Source organism: Lepus europaeus, chromosome 12, assembly GCF_033115175.1.
Source record: "Lepus europaeus isolate LE1 chromosome 12, mLepTim1.pri, whole genome shotgun sequence".
Classification (NCBI taxonomy): domain Eukaryota; kingdom Metazoa; phylum Chordata; class Mammalia; order Lagomorpha; family Leporidae; genus Lepus; species Lepus europaeus.
The window spans coordinates 80,245,019-80,261,384 of NC_084838.1; the positions used below are offsets into that span (position 1 = coordinate 80,245,019).

At 37.7% G+C, this 16,366-nt stretch overlaps 1 protein-coding gene across 1 annotated transcript in view; it reads right to left on the reverse strand.

The window, feature by feature from the left end:
* ALDH1A1 (aldehyde dehydrogenase 1 family member A1) overlaps window positions 1-16,366 on the reverse strand; it is a 48,954-nt gene that overhangs the window by 21,893 nt on the left and 10,695 nt on the right. The window contains exons 2-4 of the mRNA XM_062208414.1: window positions 12,545-12,649; window positions 3,794-3,934; window positions 2,047-2,176 (exon numbers count right to left, since the gene is read on the reverse strand). Coding sequence (XP_062064398.1) covers window positions 2,047-2,176; window positions 3,794-3,934; window positions 12,545-12,649 — 376 coding nt within the window. The remainder of the gene's footprint in view (window positions 1-2,046; window positions 2,177-3,793; window positions 3,935-12,544; window positions 12,650-16,366) is intronic.

The window sequence follows — 16,366 nt, forward strand, 5'->3', positions numbered from 1 at the left end:
CCTTGGCAACTCATGACAAGAGCCTTGGGTGATTACTGACTCCATAAACAAGAGTATCAATTGTTAAATCAACAACAGGAGTCCCAGTGCACTTACTCCTCATGTAGGATCTCTGTCCTTAATGTGTTGTCCAATGTGAATTAATGCTATAACTAGTACTCAAACAGTACTTTACAGTTTGTGTTTCTGTGTGGGTACAAACTGTTGAAATCTTTACTTAACATATGGGAGAGGGTGTGGGAGAGGGGAGAGTTGCGGGTGGGAGGGAAGTTATGGGGGGGAAAAAGCCACTGTAATCCAAAAGCTGTACTTTGGAAATTTACATTTATTAAATAAAAGTTAAAAAAAATAAAGTATCCTCATATAATTTAAAAACAGAAAAATTTTAAAAAGTCTTCCTATGAGTAATAAGCATTTTCTACTTCCTTATTCTAAAATGTTTTTATTTTGCTTACCAAAGAATAAATCAAACTCCCTTAATCCTAAAATATTACACAAGTATACAGTATAATTGAATCAAATTTGATTGATTTCTGGTGCATCAGAGGTAGGCATGGTCATTCTGAAGGCTTCACTGTGCCTCACATCTGTTCAGTTCCACTTCCCACAGAAGCCTCCTGGCTGTCACAGAAAGAACTCTTCATATCAAGATCTATTTGTACTTTAAGTAGTTTTTCTCATCTTGTTCCAGAATAAAGTGAGACAGCTTCTAAAATAGCCACATTTCATGATACCATCAAGTTCATTTCTCTTTGGATTTCCTGGCTGTCACTTTTTTTTTTTTTTAGATTTTATTTGTTTATTTGAGAGGTAGAGTTACAGACAGACAGAGGGAGAGACAGAGAGGAAGATCTTCCATCCGCTAGTTTACTCCTCAAATTGCTGCAATGGCCAGAGCTGAGCTGATCCAAAGCCAGGAGCCAGGAGCTGCCTCCGGGTCTCCCACGCAGGTTCAGGGGCCTTAGCACTTAGGCCATCTTCTACTGCTATGCCAGGCCATAAGCAGAGAGCTGGATGGGAGGAGGAGCAGCACCTTGGACTATAAACCTGGCCTACTATGCACAATGCCGGCCCCCTGGCTATCACCGCTAACCCACTATAAGCTCCAGTTAGATTGGAAATGCACACCAGGGCCAGTTGTGGAGAGTGCTGTGCTCCTAAAGTCAATACATTTATGTGGGTTAAACTCTACCCATCTTTCCCCAAATAGACATTTTTTCACAGGAGGTAATTTTCATGTATATACCCCACTCAATGTGTGCAATGGTACTTCAAAAAGTTCATGGAAAATAGAAGTAAAAGCTGTGTTGATTTGAATGCAAAATACTTGGGACTCCATCCACATGAGTGGTCTTAAAAACTCTCATGGAAAATGTGTATTATGAAAAAACGACACACTACACTTGGATGTCAATTTTTTTCTCTAAAGTGAATTTATCTTTTAATTCCTTTTTTCCATGAATGCTTTATAGCACCTTTATATACATACACATTCACACACGTGAATTTCTAGTTCAGGGTATAAATATAGTCCCAAGTTGCTTTGAAGCTAGTTGAAACAAATCAATGTGAATTCGTTTGTTTAATTAGTCTGTTCTAACTATTCTGAGTTTGACCAGGCACAGATGACCATAACTGACTCATACAAGACATGCAAAGAGGCTTAAATAATTACATTATAAAAGGGTATAAATGCCACTATGGAAATACAACCTAAATAAATAATTTCACAGAGCCAACTTTGAAAAGTTTGGGCCCCTAGAGAGAAAGTTGTCTCAAATCAGTTATTTTGTCCATAAGTATGTTCTTATTTCAATATTTTCTAAAATATCCAGAGTGTCATATTCTGTGTAATGTGCAATTATGCTAAAGCTACTTTAAAAGCCATTTGACAAATCTTAACAGAACTTCCAAGTTCAGAACTGCATTGTCTCAAATTCAAGGGGAAAATAATTTTGCCTTATTTGGTTGACATCTTTAAAAGGAAGAGTTTGAAATTTTTCAGCTTTATAGTAATCTCCTCACCCTCTCCCCTGAGCTACTTACCCATCGGCATTGTGCGGCCCTGGATCTTGTCAGCCCAACCTGCACAGTAGCGTAGGGTTTTTATGCAACCTCCTAAATCCATCAGATATGCATTGGGAAACAGTTTTCCAGCATTCAGTGACTCCATAGTCTGAAAAATAGATCATATCCCAAATCTAAAATTCTATAAAAATTTTAGATTAAAAAATACATATAACCAGCATTTTAGAGTAATCATATGCTGGAGAATTTTGGAAATACAAGTCATCATGTCTAACCTCCTCTTTTTCAAAAGAGACTAAAAGAAGACCTAAAATAACTTGCTATGGTCATAGCAGGATCCAAGTAGAAAGTATAGTAAGTTTCTCTGCTCCTGCCTGCATTCTGAGTATCCTTCATCTAGCTGACATTCTAGGAACTGGTCCCAATTTGATATATAACAAACCTTGTACGGATGGTCCCTGCTCTCCATAGATCAGAGTTCCAACAAGATTTTACTTATCTCCAACTGTGGTGAAAATTCAGTGTTAGTGACCACTGTAATTCTTCAATAATGATTTTTAATTCTTACATTTTATATGGATATAGCTAATCTATTCAAACAAACTTGAGCAACACACGACTCTTTCATCCATGAATTTTCTTCAGCAAAATTTTCAATTGTGACACTCCCACTTTTGCTGCTTATAATGATTTGACTGGTCAGGCTGTAAAGTTCAGCACCCTAACTATTACAGGATGGCCTATCTTTTCCTTTCCTACAGTGGCAATCCATGTACGATCCACAGATCAGATAAAGAAAGAAGCCAAGTTTTAACTTGGCTAACCTGTTTCCTTCCTACAGAACATTTTGGTTTATATTGTTATATTGTACACAGTTTCCGGTTCTACATTTTTGCATATTTTGAATTATACTGAATCTTTGAGTAGTACGTGGTCCCTTAATTATTAATGCAGATGTTTTTAAAATGTAGCCCTTTTTGTTACTGACACTTAAAGATTTCAAAGGTAATAATATTTACTTTCAAAGCCTGGTCTTGATATTAGTTTATATTAAATTGACTTCACTATAATGTTCAGCTTAAAACACAAAAGCAAGGACATGCCCTCCTCCACCTATAACGTGGGTTGACTCATTTAACTGTTTGAATTTAAAAGAAAAACCCAAACTAATCAACATACATAAAATATAATTTTATACAAATATTATTGATTTCATTTTTCTTTGCCTTTTTTAATCTTTAAGAAGAATAGCATTTAGTTATGCCCAGGATAAATGGATACTTTTAGGAAGGGAAAAGGAGCTATTTGATAAATATTTTTCATTAGGAAAAATATTTATCTTGGGGAAATATTTTGGGTGCCTTTCGCAAACTTGATAGTATTTTCTACTAAAAGAGTGCATTGGTCAAGTAAGTTTGAGAAACAGCAGATTGTTCTAGGAGATTCAACACTGGCATGCAATCTTGTTGAAGGCAAAGTTCTAGAGTGAAGACATTTCTTTAATGTAGGTTAACTCAGGATTTGCCCAAGTTTAGATTGTGGGATCTCATGGAAACAGGAAGTAACATCATGCAGTAACGAAGTACAGAGCACTAGTTGAGATGAGGTTCACTGGATAGGTCTCATTCAAGAGCTGAGATGCAGTTTTCTAATTTGTTTGTATAGAGGATGTAAGGATCACTAGATTAGATCAAACGACCTGCCCATTCAAACAATGCATGTTTTGGAGACCTCTTGCTCTCTATCCAGTGTGGTTAATACTCACTGCCAGCAGCAGGCGATCCCTTTCAATTAAGTCAGCCAACTTTAAGAGTAGTCGTCCCCTCTCGGAAGCATCCATAGTACGCCATGGAGAGCCAATCTGAAAAGCCTGTCTTGCTGCTTTCACAGCCTTGTCAACGTCTGCCTGAAGGTCCAGAGGAACGTAAGTTAGTGGGGTAATATATCGGATAAGCGAACTCAGTGGCAAAAAAACCCAGCCACAGACTGAATCTCCTTATAAACAGGCGTTGTGTCTCTATTACCCCAAAATATAGCACATTGTGCACACTTGCCGAATAATCTTTAGAATGATGAGCTCCATGTACTTGTATAAGCTTGATTTCCTAAAAGGGATATGTCATAATATCTTAATAGCTGGTACCATTTGAGAACTTTCCATATTTTCTAATAATTCACGCATATTAGCTCATTTAATTCTCAATAATTTTATGGAACAGATATTTTCCCCATTTTACTGATGGACACATTAAAGCAAAAACAAAGAGGAGCTTTGCCTCAGATCAATAATAAAAGTAGCTGAACTAAGCTGTAAATGGTACCCATCCAACTGTAGAACCTTTGCTCTTCACAATACATTGTATTCTGTGGTGACTGGATGACATGAATTCTGGGCTAGAATTCTGGGTTAGAATGGCTCACATACAGAAATCTACCAACAACAGATGCTGGAGAGGATGTGGGGGAAAAGGGACACTAACCCACTGTTGGTGGGAATGCAAACTGGTTAAACCGCTATGGAAGTCAGTCCGGAGATTCCTCAGAAACCTGAATATAACCCTACCATACAACCCAGCCATCCCACTCCTTGGAATTTACCTAAAGGAAATTAAATTGGCAAACAAAAAAGCTGTCTGCACCTTAATGTTTATTGCAGCTCAATTCACAATAGCTAAGACCTGGAATCAACCTAAATGCCCATCAACAGTAGACTGGATAAAGAAATTATGGGATATGTACTCTATAGAATACTATACAGCAGTAAAAAACAATGAAATCCGGTCATTTGCAACAAAATGGAGGAATCTGGAAAACATCATGCTGAATGAAATAAGCCAGTCCCAAAGGGACAAATATCATATGTTCTCCCTGATCGGTGACAACTAACCGAGTACCAAAAAGGAAACCTGTTGAAGTGAAATGGACACTATGAGAAACAGCGACTTAATCAGCCCTTGACCTGACTGTTGATGAACAACTTAATACTTTATCCCTTTTAGTATTTTTTTTTTGTTCTACTTAAAACTATTGGTTGAACTCTGTAATTAACACACAATTATTCTTAGGTGTTTAAATTTAACTGAAAAGTGATCCCTGTTAAATATAGGAGTGGAAATAAGAGAGGGAGGAGATGTACAGTTTGGGACATGCTCAATCAGACTTGCCCCAAACGGTAGTTAGAAACATGCCAGGGGATTCCAATTCAATCCCATCAAGGTGGCATGTACCAATGCCATCTCACTAGTCCAAGTGATCATTTTCAGTTCTCAATTGTTCATAATGATAGGATTAAGAGTCAAAGGGATCACATAAATGAGACTAGTGTCTGCTAATACTAACTGATAGAATTAAAAAGGAGAGAATGATCTAACATGGGAAGTGGGATATACAGCAGACACATAGAATGGCAGATGCCCTAAATAGCACTCTGGCCTCAGAATCAGCTCTTAAGGCATTCAGATCTGGCTGAAGAGCCCATGAGAGTATTTTAGGCATGGAAAGCCAAGACACTCTGGAAAAAAAAAACAAACAAACCCTAAAATGAGAGATCTCTGCGAGTGAGATCCCAGTGGAAAGAACAGGCCATCAAAGAAGGAGGTACCTTTCTCTGAAGGGAGGAGAGAACTTCCACTTTGACTATGACCCTGTCGGAATAAGATCGGAGTTGGCAAACTCAAAAGGCTTCCATAGCCTTGGCAACTCATGACAAGAGCCTTGGGTGATTACTGACTCCATAAACAAGAGTGTCAATTGTTAAATCAACAACAGGAGTCCCTGTGCACTTACTCCCCATGTAGAATCTCTGTCCTTAATGTGTTGTCCAATGTGAATCAATGCTATAACTAGTACTCAAACAGTACTTTACAGTTTGTGTTTCTGTGTGGGTACAAACTGTTGAAATCTTTACTTAACATATACTAAATTGATCTTCTGTATATAAAGATAATTGAAAATGAATCTTGATGTGAATGAGATGGGAGAGGGAGCGGGAGATGGGAGGGTTGCAGGTGGGAGAAAAATTATGGTGGGGAAAAGCCACTGTAATCCAAAAGTTGTATTATTAAAATTTATATTTTTTAAATAAAAGTTAAAAAAAAGAAATTCAGTTAATCAAATTGATTGCTTACATGTAGGCATTGTTTTAGATGAAAATAAAAAGTAAACCACAAGAATCTGAGATTGTGGATAATATGGCTTATAAACTACATGCTGCTCTAGGTTTAAACAGATCTATGCTTCTATTTGGATCCTTCTGCTCAGTGTTGTGCCATTGGGCTTAGAAAAACAGGCATTCTGGTCTCCTGATGAGATATGGAGAAACTGACTTTGAGACAAATAATTCCACCATAGGGAAACATATCCAAAAGACAATACTGCTTTAAACAGAGACATTCTTGTGATGTCTCAGCTCCTTTTTCTTTTTTTTTAAAGATTTATTATTTATTTGAAAGGCAGAGTTACAGAGGAGACACACACACACACACACACACAGAGAGAGAGAGAGAGAGAGAGAGAGAGAGAATCTTCCAACCTCTGGTTTATTCCCAAAATATCTGCAATGGTTGGGGCTGGGTCAGGCTAAAGCCAGGTGCCAGGAACTTCTTCTAGGTCTGCACGTGGGTGCAGAGGCCCAAGCATTTGGGCCATCTTCTGCTACTTTTCCAGAAGCATTGGCAGGATGCTGGATCAGAAGCAGAGCAGCTGGGTCTCAAAGTGGCACCCAAAAGGGATGCCGGCATCACAAGCAGAGGCTTAACTTGCTATACCACAATGTTGGCCTAGTTCTTTTTTTACATCTTATATTTAATATTATAGGAGTAGCAATAGAGTAGCAGTAGTTAATATAGAGTTCTGAACCAAACAGCTCTTATTTGTGTTTTGAATCCTTATTTAGCTACATAAGCTTTAAAGCTCCCCATCACCCAATTGTCCATCCATCTAAAGGTGTGTTAAACATCCCTCTCTGTGGAACTCTTATCAAAAGAATAGTTAAGTGAGGAGATGGTCCTTTTGAAATATAATCAAAAGGGAGAGACATACAAGAAAACCAATATATAATAATATATTATTATATGCTGTAATAAATGCAGTCACACCTTGATATCTGAGGGAGGTTGTTCCAGAACCCCCTTCAGACACCAGAATCTTATATATAGTGATGTGGTATTTGCATATAACTTACATATATCATTCTATAAACTTTAAAACATTTATAGATATTATATGTAATTTTTAGGGAGGAGTAAGAAGTCTGATCACTGACAGTACAGATGCAACCTTCATAGATCCAACTACATAGTACAGGTCAGCAACAATACACCAGTTTTAATTTGTGATTGAATCCACAGATGCAGAACCAAGCATTCTAAGGGCTGACTGTCCTAAGGTGAAATATACTGTACTACAACTTCTTTAAGGTTTGATTTTCTTGCCTTTAAAATTGAGGTGGGGCTAATATTTAGCCTAGTGGTTAAGATGCCCCCATTCCACATCAGAGAGCTTGGGTTTGATACGTAGCTCTAGATCTTGACTCTAGCTTCCTGCTAATGTCTACCCTGAAAGGTAGCAAATGATGACTCAAGTAATTGGGTCCCTGAGACCCTCATTGGATCCCATTCCTGGCTCCTGTCTTTGGCCTAGCCCAGCCCCTGCCATTGGGAGCATTTGGGGAGTGAACCAGAGGTTGGGAGCTCTGTCTGTCTTTATCCCTGTCTCCCTCTCAAATAAATAATTTTTAAAGAATCAAAGTAAGTTACCTTACAGGGTTGTGTTGAAAACTAAATAATGTTACATTTGAACCATGTTTTCTATGTGTTGGCTACTAAGTGTTCATTAAATGGTGGTAATGTTACTGTAGTCCTAGAAGTCAGAACTTAAGATAACTCTCAGTAATTTGAGAATACTTCAATATTTCTCTCCAGTTTTTGCTTCCTTCTACTATTTTAGGCCCTTGTATTTCAAATGCTTAATAGTCTTCCCAAGATCATTCTCTCCCACCCCAAGTTCTCTTGCTTATTGTCACCAGGTTAATTTTTCTCAAATAATTTTGTCTTATCATTTTCCCTTTCACAAGTTTGTAACTGTTCTCTCTTATCTACAGACCCAAGACCAAATTCCTCTGCTTGGTTTTGAAGTCCCAATATTCTTGGGCCCCACCTTACCCATCCAAACTTAGTGTTCAATATTTTTTCTATTCTATCTGACCCAACGCCTTCTCACTTTTGCTACTTACTCCTTCCATCCTCGAATGTTTCACCACAGTTCCACTTTACTTCAAATCCTATAAAGTGCTTCAAATTGTTCATAGTAAGACACAATTGAAAGATATTTATTTTGATGAAAAGTTTCTCAAGTCATGCATTTTTTCTTATTATGCATTTTCATGACTTTTTTGAAGAATGTATGCATGGATTTCAAAAGTTCTTCGGTCCAAAAGACAACTCTGCTTCAACACATTTTTTGAAGTGCCCTCATATGCATTTTTAAGACTCAGCTCAAGTATCATAATCTACCTAAACCATAACCAAACCAATCAAGCCTAATAATAGTTACTTGCTAAGAGTCTACTGAGATCCAGACACAAGCATAAGTTCCTTACAGTCCCATAGTTATCACAGGTCAAGTATCCCTTATCCAAAATATGTAGGCCCGGACATGTTTTGAACTTTTGGATACTCTGTATTTGGGAATTTTTGCATATATAGTTCACAACAAGATATCTTGGGCTTGGGACCCAAGTCTAAACATGAAATTCATTTATGTTTCATTTATTCCTTAGGCACATAGCTCCATGTTAATTTTACATAATATGTTTGATGTGCCTGTGTTTTGACCGAGATTCATCTCATGAGGTCAGTTGTAGAACTTTCTACTTATGATGTCATCTTGGTGCTCAGTTTTGGATTTAGAGCATTTTGGATTTTGGACTTTGAGATTAGAGATGTCCAATCTGTACTATATTTATTTATCTTGACCCTTGTTGTACAGATGAGTAGACTTGGCTCATGGACATGAAATGCAGTGGATAGTAAAACCAAAATTTGAGCAAACAGGACTGTAATATCTAGTTTTTATTGGTTTACAAGGCTGCCCTAATAATAATCTCCTCTGCAATGAGTGTTTACTGTTATCTGTATTATAAGCAAAAATATTTCTTATTCTTCTGGGCCTATAATATGTAACCAATAAGCATTTAATAATTTTGTCATCTAGCTTACAAACTTATCATGTTACACTAAGTTTGCATAACGGTACACTTTATATAATCAACTTACTGATATTGCCGTTTATATTAAAATCATAAATTAACCAATGCTACTATATAAAAAAGCTTTTACATTATTCAAAACTATTAGGCCTAATGGCTTTTGTGCTTATTTTAAATTGCAGGACTACCATTTCTTGGATTTTTAATTCCAGGACTGGCATTTCAGGGATTTCATTTTTTAATTATCTAGGAAACGATATGCCTCCATTCATAATGCTGCACCCCATCATATTGAAAATGTTCCCTTTGAGGTAGGAGCCTGCAAGCTGAAAATATAAAGACATTTCCAGTGACGCTGAGCTTTCAAATGCTTCCTAAGCATATTTAAGGAAGGACTGAACACTTTAGTCACTCCCAGATGGTATATTTCCATATTAAATCCATTCAGAGGTGGAGGAAATAGTTATCAGGCAAGTTTTGCTTTTACACCTGTCATAGGCACTTACGTTAATGGACGTTTACTTTTATCCCCACCAATTATTTGTTGGGTCATGCTGTAGCATTAAGAGCAGTTTTCAGGATTAGTCAATATAGCCTAAGAGAGCCACTGAAGTGAAAAGAAAACAGTTCCCACCCACATCTGCGCTTTGCTTTGTAACCTCCATTTGTTCTTGCCTCCTTTTTTATAATGCCACTGAGAGGCAGTACATAGTCCATTGTTAGCTCCATTCTACTCATAAATTAAATCCCTAAAACCTCTTGGCTCATTATCTCAGAGTCAGTTCCAGAATATTAGGTTTCCTATGCCTGTGTAATTTACTAGGTTTGTACCTTTCCCAAAGCAAGGTTGTTAGAGTTTGCTATACATTTGAAGGGAAAATTGTGAGAACAGAATAATTTAAAAATCAAAGTGTCTGAATAAATAAAAAATACAATATAAGAATGTAGGATATGAATCAAAGAATTGCATACCACAGTTTGTATCATTAACAATTTAGTCTGAGTGATCAAATGTCCAGCCAACTTGATTAGCGCTTTGCTGGATGTTAATGAGTGTCTTTGATCTCTTGGCTGAGCAAGAGCCATTGTCAATAAGCACAGCACAAATCAATTTCTGAAGCTTCTGATATAACTAACTGCTTTCCCTTACTATGCATTAGGAAGGTAAATTCCGCAAAATATGTCAAGAAAAATCCTTAGAACAGTTGACAAAGTTGTATCTGGAACGCCAGGTATGGAGCTGTGTTTCACTGATGTGAGGAACTAATCCCAGGGAGAGAGCAAGGTGTGTTCAACTGGGAAGCCAATGGCAAAGCTAAGTTCCAGGCTCCAGAGCCTGGGGTCGGCGCTATGGCTCACTTGGTTAATCCTCTGCCTGCAGCACCAGCATCCCCTGTGGGAGCTGGGTTCTAGTCCTGGTTGCTCCTCTTCCAGTCCAGCTTTCTGCTGTGGCCCGGGAAGGCAGTGAAGGATGGACCAAGTGCTTGGGCTCCTGCACCTGCTTGGGAGACCAGGAAGAAACTCTTGGTTCCTAGCTTCGGATTGGCACAGCGCCGGCCATATCAGCCATTTGGGGAGTGAACCAACGGAAGGAAGACCTTTCTGTCTCTCTCACTGTCTATAACTCTGTCATATAAATAAAAAATAAACTATTTTACCTCTTATTAATTGTAAACTGCAAACAATTTTCAGTTTGACTCCTTAGCAGAATTTATACCTATGGAGGGAGAGTGGAGGAGGATCTTAGGAGTTAACTCTGCCCTCTTCTTGCCCTTTATTATTTTTCTGATCTCATCAAGCTTGCTAGCAGAGGTGGGGAATATCCTGCCCATGGCTTGTATAAGGCCCACAAAATCATTTGTTCTGTTCCTGCCAAGGCAGCCACAGGTAGGACTTGACATTCAATAAACCTACAGTAGGCTAATTTTTAAGATGATTTTTTTTATGGTTCATGAATGAGGTTATAAATATCCCAATGGCCTTTGGCAGAAAAAAGATTTCCCCCACTCAAGCAATTAGAGGGACATTGGAGGTAATGTGTGGTCCTCTAGAAGTCTCTTGGAAAGTAATCGCTCAATTTTGTTGGATGTGAACAAATATCTTTCACTTCTGGGTATGGCTCACAGGACACAGGACACAAATTAATTAATTAGAGAGGCAAAGAGAGAAAGATATAGACAGAGAAAGGGATTTTACATCTGCTGGTTCATTCCTCAAATACTTCAAGAGGTGGGATGGACAACATGAAAGCAGGAGCCGAGAACTCCATTCCAGTCCTCTCATGTGGGTGGTTGGGAGCTAATGACTTGAGCTATCACTTTCTGCCTCTCAGCATCCCCATTAGTGTGAAGCCAGTGTCAGGAGTGAAGCTAGGACTTGGACCCAGGCACTCTGAGGCGTGATGTGTGCATCCTAACTGGCATCTTAACTGCTAGGCCAAATTGCCACCCCAGAAATACATATACTTAATGCGTGGGTTCAGATAACCATTCTGAAGGCTTTTATTCTTTTCACACCCCAGGCTATTTAATATAATTGTATCATACTTTTATAGTAATCAGAGGGTAGAACGGTAGTTCTGCCAGCCACAGGTTATGGGGTCAGAAGGGCAGCACTAGAATGCAGATTTTATTGTTTATTAGCAATGTCACCTTGAGTAGATTACTCAGCTCTTCTGTCATTTCATCATCATTTGCAAAAAGAGACTGAAACAGTACCTTCCGTATGGGATGATTTTAGGTATTAAATTAAAACAGACTTTAGAATTTTCTAAAAGTTTCTAAGTAAAATCGAGTTTGTTTTTAATAATATGAGCTAGAGAATAACACAATTTTAATTTGTTTTTTAAGTTAAATCACCTAAAATTCATTTTTATGGTATTGATGACTTACTTTGATGATTTTAATAAAATAATTCAGTAATGTTCTAGAAGTACTATATTAACTATTTTAGTTTCATCCAGCAACTTTTTAAAAACAATTTTATATGAATGAAGAATTTGTTTCCTTTTCAAATTTGTGATCAGCTCCTTCTTGTGCAACCTGTATCGCAAACCTAAACACTATTCCAATTGAAAAAGAAGGAGAAATAGCATGACAGACAGCACCACAATAACCAGCGCGTAGGTTCACCATTATTATGTCACTACTGGGTGTGCTTTATGTGCCAAGGACCTCTTAGGGAATTTCTCAGGCTGCCTTAGAAGCCATTTTTCATGGTCTGCCTTCTTGAACTTTTAGTAGAACTTGCACAACATGGTAAAAAACAAAGACACTTGGCTTAAAATGAAGCTCATATTTGGAAACTCACCTTATCTCCTTCTTCAACCAGGCATATTTGCTCCTCAGTGGCAGGATTAAGGACAGGGAATTTCTTGCCGCTCACTGAATCATGCCATTCATTGTTTATGAAGATCTGTAGGGACAGAGAGAAAGTAGGTTAAAAAAAATGCAGCAAATTTTGGAAATTTTTATAGGCTTAAGCTGAAGCATGACATGAATTTAAAAGATGTATATCCCTTCCTCCTTTGAATGGTTTTCAGTTGTTTCTGACATTTTATAGAAACATGCAGAGTATATACACATATCTGCATACTAAAATAAAGTAATGCTTTTAAGATTCATGAAGGTATTATACAGTCATTTCAACATTTAGAAATACAGACCGGAGGAAGGAACATAGAAAAATGATGCTTTTACATGAAAAAACTATGGATTTGAGGAAAGAGTGGCAGATTTGATGTATCCAAAACATAGTCTCAGCAGCCTTAGTAGACAATTTTTGATTAAATAAAAGAATCTAAAACCCATCAGCTACTCATGGATAAAATTATATTCTGAACATGAGAATAGTATGATATTTACCATTTCTACAAAATGTGGTGGAGGATTAGCTTTCCTGTTGGCCTGTTCAGACCAACACAATTATTCCTGTAGTAAAACATATCAAGCTATCTATGTTCAGGAGTTCAAAAGAGTTGTAGTGCAAGCCTGGAACTGACAGGAAGATGTGACAATGAATAAGTAGCAGAGGAAGGGGTCCAAAGCACTTCAAGTGAAGAGACTAGTCATGCAAATATACACCTACGGCGGTATTAAAAAGAGGGAAATACTGAGAAAAATCCTTGTTTCTCTGATCCAGTAATCAAATCCAGGTGAAGACCATAGACTTTTTCATAATATCCCTCAAGAAAAGTGTTGGCATCTTAGTTCAGCTTGAAGATAAATTCAGATTAAAGTGCCGACTTGTCCAACGTCTCAGAGTGAGTCAGCATTCCAGCTATCAGAAACACATTTTCTAGAGTCCCATAATGACTCTTAGAGAGCATCTTCTTTTCTGAACCCCTAGCTCTTACTGCTTAGTCTTTTTCTTCCCTAGGGATGGCAGGGAAACACTTCAATCAGTGTGTCCAAGCTCACCTCACTGTCCTCTCTAGATTTCTGCTGCTCTCAGTCCAAGCTCAAGTTCTAAGCATGATTGTTCCATTCTTTCTTCCTTTCTTTCTCACATAGTCTTTCTTTCTTCTGTTAATTCTACATGCACTCCTTAGTCATCCTTTTGTGTCCCTTTGTTTTGTACTGTTGTAGAAAATATCTCCCTGCTCTCCCAGGCCCCACCTCTACCTAACTAAAACATAATATAGGTTAACCTGTTAAAATACTCCTCCACCAACTCAGCTCAATTGTTGTCTACACCTTACTCAGAACCCTTTTGTGGTTGTGTGTCAAGGAACTCCATCACATGACACTTGAGGTGGTTTATGATCTGGCCTCAGTTTCTCCAGTCTTTTGTCCAATGATGCCCTCAGTTCATCCTTTGTTTTCACCTCATTTTTCTGCTTCAAACACTATGTCCTTGTTTTTTCCCACAACTTTATTTACATTGTTCTTCAGACTTGAATTTCACTATTTTCTTCTACCTCCACTTCAATCATGAGTTTAGTGCAAGGATACTTTGGGAAAATGGTGGCCAATGTGTATTTTTTTATCCGTTTTCTGTGAATGTTTTAGAGTATTTCTGCTTGTCATCTCTTCATGAAAATTTCACTGGTTGTTCCATTTGAATTTAGCCTCCTTTCCAACATAACAGTGTAATATCCTATTATTAAATCATCATTTTTTGCCCTGTTACAGCTGGAAATCTACAAATATTGGGCCTTCAAGTTCCAAACAATACACAACATGGTACCATACCAGGATTTTTAATTTAGTCTTTTGAAACTTGGCTCAGATTCTCTCACACTTGCTAATTCTTCCTTCCTTGTGTCCTGAAGATTGCATTGCCTCCTCAGATTTTCTATCTGTAAACTGAGAGAGCACAGTCTCACCCTGCCAGATACTTTCAGAATCCTTCTCTTCTATAGTACAATTTCAGTAAAAGTATCAAGGTAAAAGAACATAGAAATTAATTGCAGCTTGTTAGGGTTATTATCAAATTTTCCAGCTTCTGACTGAGTCCCCTTGTTGCTTAGGCAATACCTTAGGCTGTGCCGATTTGTGTTTCTAAGTACTCAATAAAATACTCCGATACACTATATCTTATTTTACTACTTTCATAATGTCTTTTGGCCAACGAAAATTTCAATATGTAAATGTCATCTAGTTTCACTGTCAGAATTTTGCATTTACGTTGTTCCTAAAACTCTCCCTTCAGATCAAAGTCACTGAATGTTCTGTAAACAAGAACTGACCAAAGTAATAACACATTTTTATCTGGTAGTCTGCAGGCAACGGAAGAGAGTATCAGTAGATGATCCTAAGTTATCAACAACTGCTCTGTTTTATTTGTTTTTGACTTTTAATATCAGAGAGCACTGTGAACCTTACTAGCTTTTGAACTTGTGATTGTATTTATATTATCATGAATTATCACTTTTATTTTAGCAGAAGTGTGGTTCAAATAATAAGTAAATGCTCTGAAAGGTACTGTGGGAAAATGTGGGATGAGTTAGCCATGGTCTCTGCTCTCAAGGGACTTATAATCTAAGAAGAGGATATTTATATCAAGATCAGCAAGTAAAGAATTAAAGGTTGTAAGCAGGGATGGGGAACCTTCTTTTTGCCAAGAGCCATATGGATATTTATAACATCATTCACAGGCCATACAAAATTATCAACTTAAAATTTAGCCTGTTGTAGGTTTATTGAATTTTGAGTCCCACCTGTGGTTGTCTGGCAAGGCCAGGCCAAATGATTTTGTGGGCCTTACACAGCCTGTGGGCCAGATGTTCCCCAACCCTGGTTGTAAAGCAAAACAGCCAAAGCAATGCTTTAGTCATTAAATTGCCTGGCGAGACTCATGGGAGAGAGGGCTATCTGCTGGAGGAGTGAAGCCTTGAAGGATGGGATGGGTAAGTGGAAAGAAGGAAAATAAGGATCAAAGAAAAGAACAGTCTTGAGATATTTGCAATGCAGTAAAGAGATCAATCCTGGACAATAGTTCCAGTGCAAACAAGCCATAGATAAAGTCTGACAATGAAAATGAAGTCAGTTTGTGGAGTGAGAGGTGTGGATTATTCTGGAGCTCATGGATGTTCTAGGAATACCGATTTTAAGGTACCCAAATTAGTTTGAAGTAGTCCAATCAGAATCCAGGAGATTAGCCTAGATATGACTTTCATAATCCAAGCATGGGTCCGAAGGGTCTAGAATAGAGTGAGATAACAGCATAGCCTGGGAAGTGTGAACGTGAACATATTGCCACAGACAGGGCTTTCTACACAAAAACTGAATGAAGCTTAGATAATGTAATGATCAGGGCTGGTCTAAGGGTTCCCCTTTCTTCCCTTTAGCTATGGGAAATTTATGTGCAGGAACTACCTTAAGTCTCTTTTCTTCTATCTTAATTCTATTAGCTTTGCTTTTGGCATTTGCCTTCCAGCTAACTGTGTGATTAAATGTTTTTGAATAGTCAGCCTTCCTGTAGTTATCTTAAATGGTTATAGGGAGAAGTCTAGGCTAATATATGTGCATTGTAATAGTTCTGAAAACTATTTTACGTGGTTGAAATAATCTATCATGGCAACAATTTCATTTTCCACTTGCTGTTTGCCTTTAGCAAGATGAAGGGAAAAGGATTGTTATAGAAGCAAACTATTCTTGAGCCTTGTTTAACTATCATGTTAACTATATT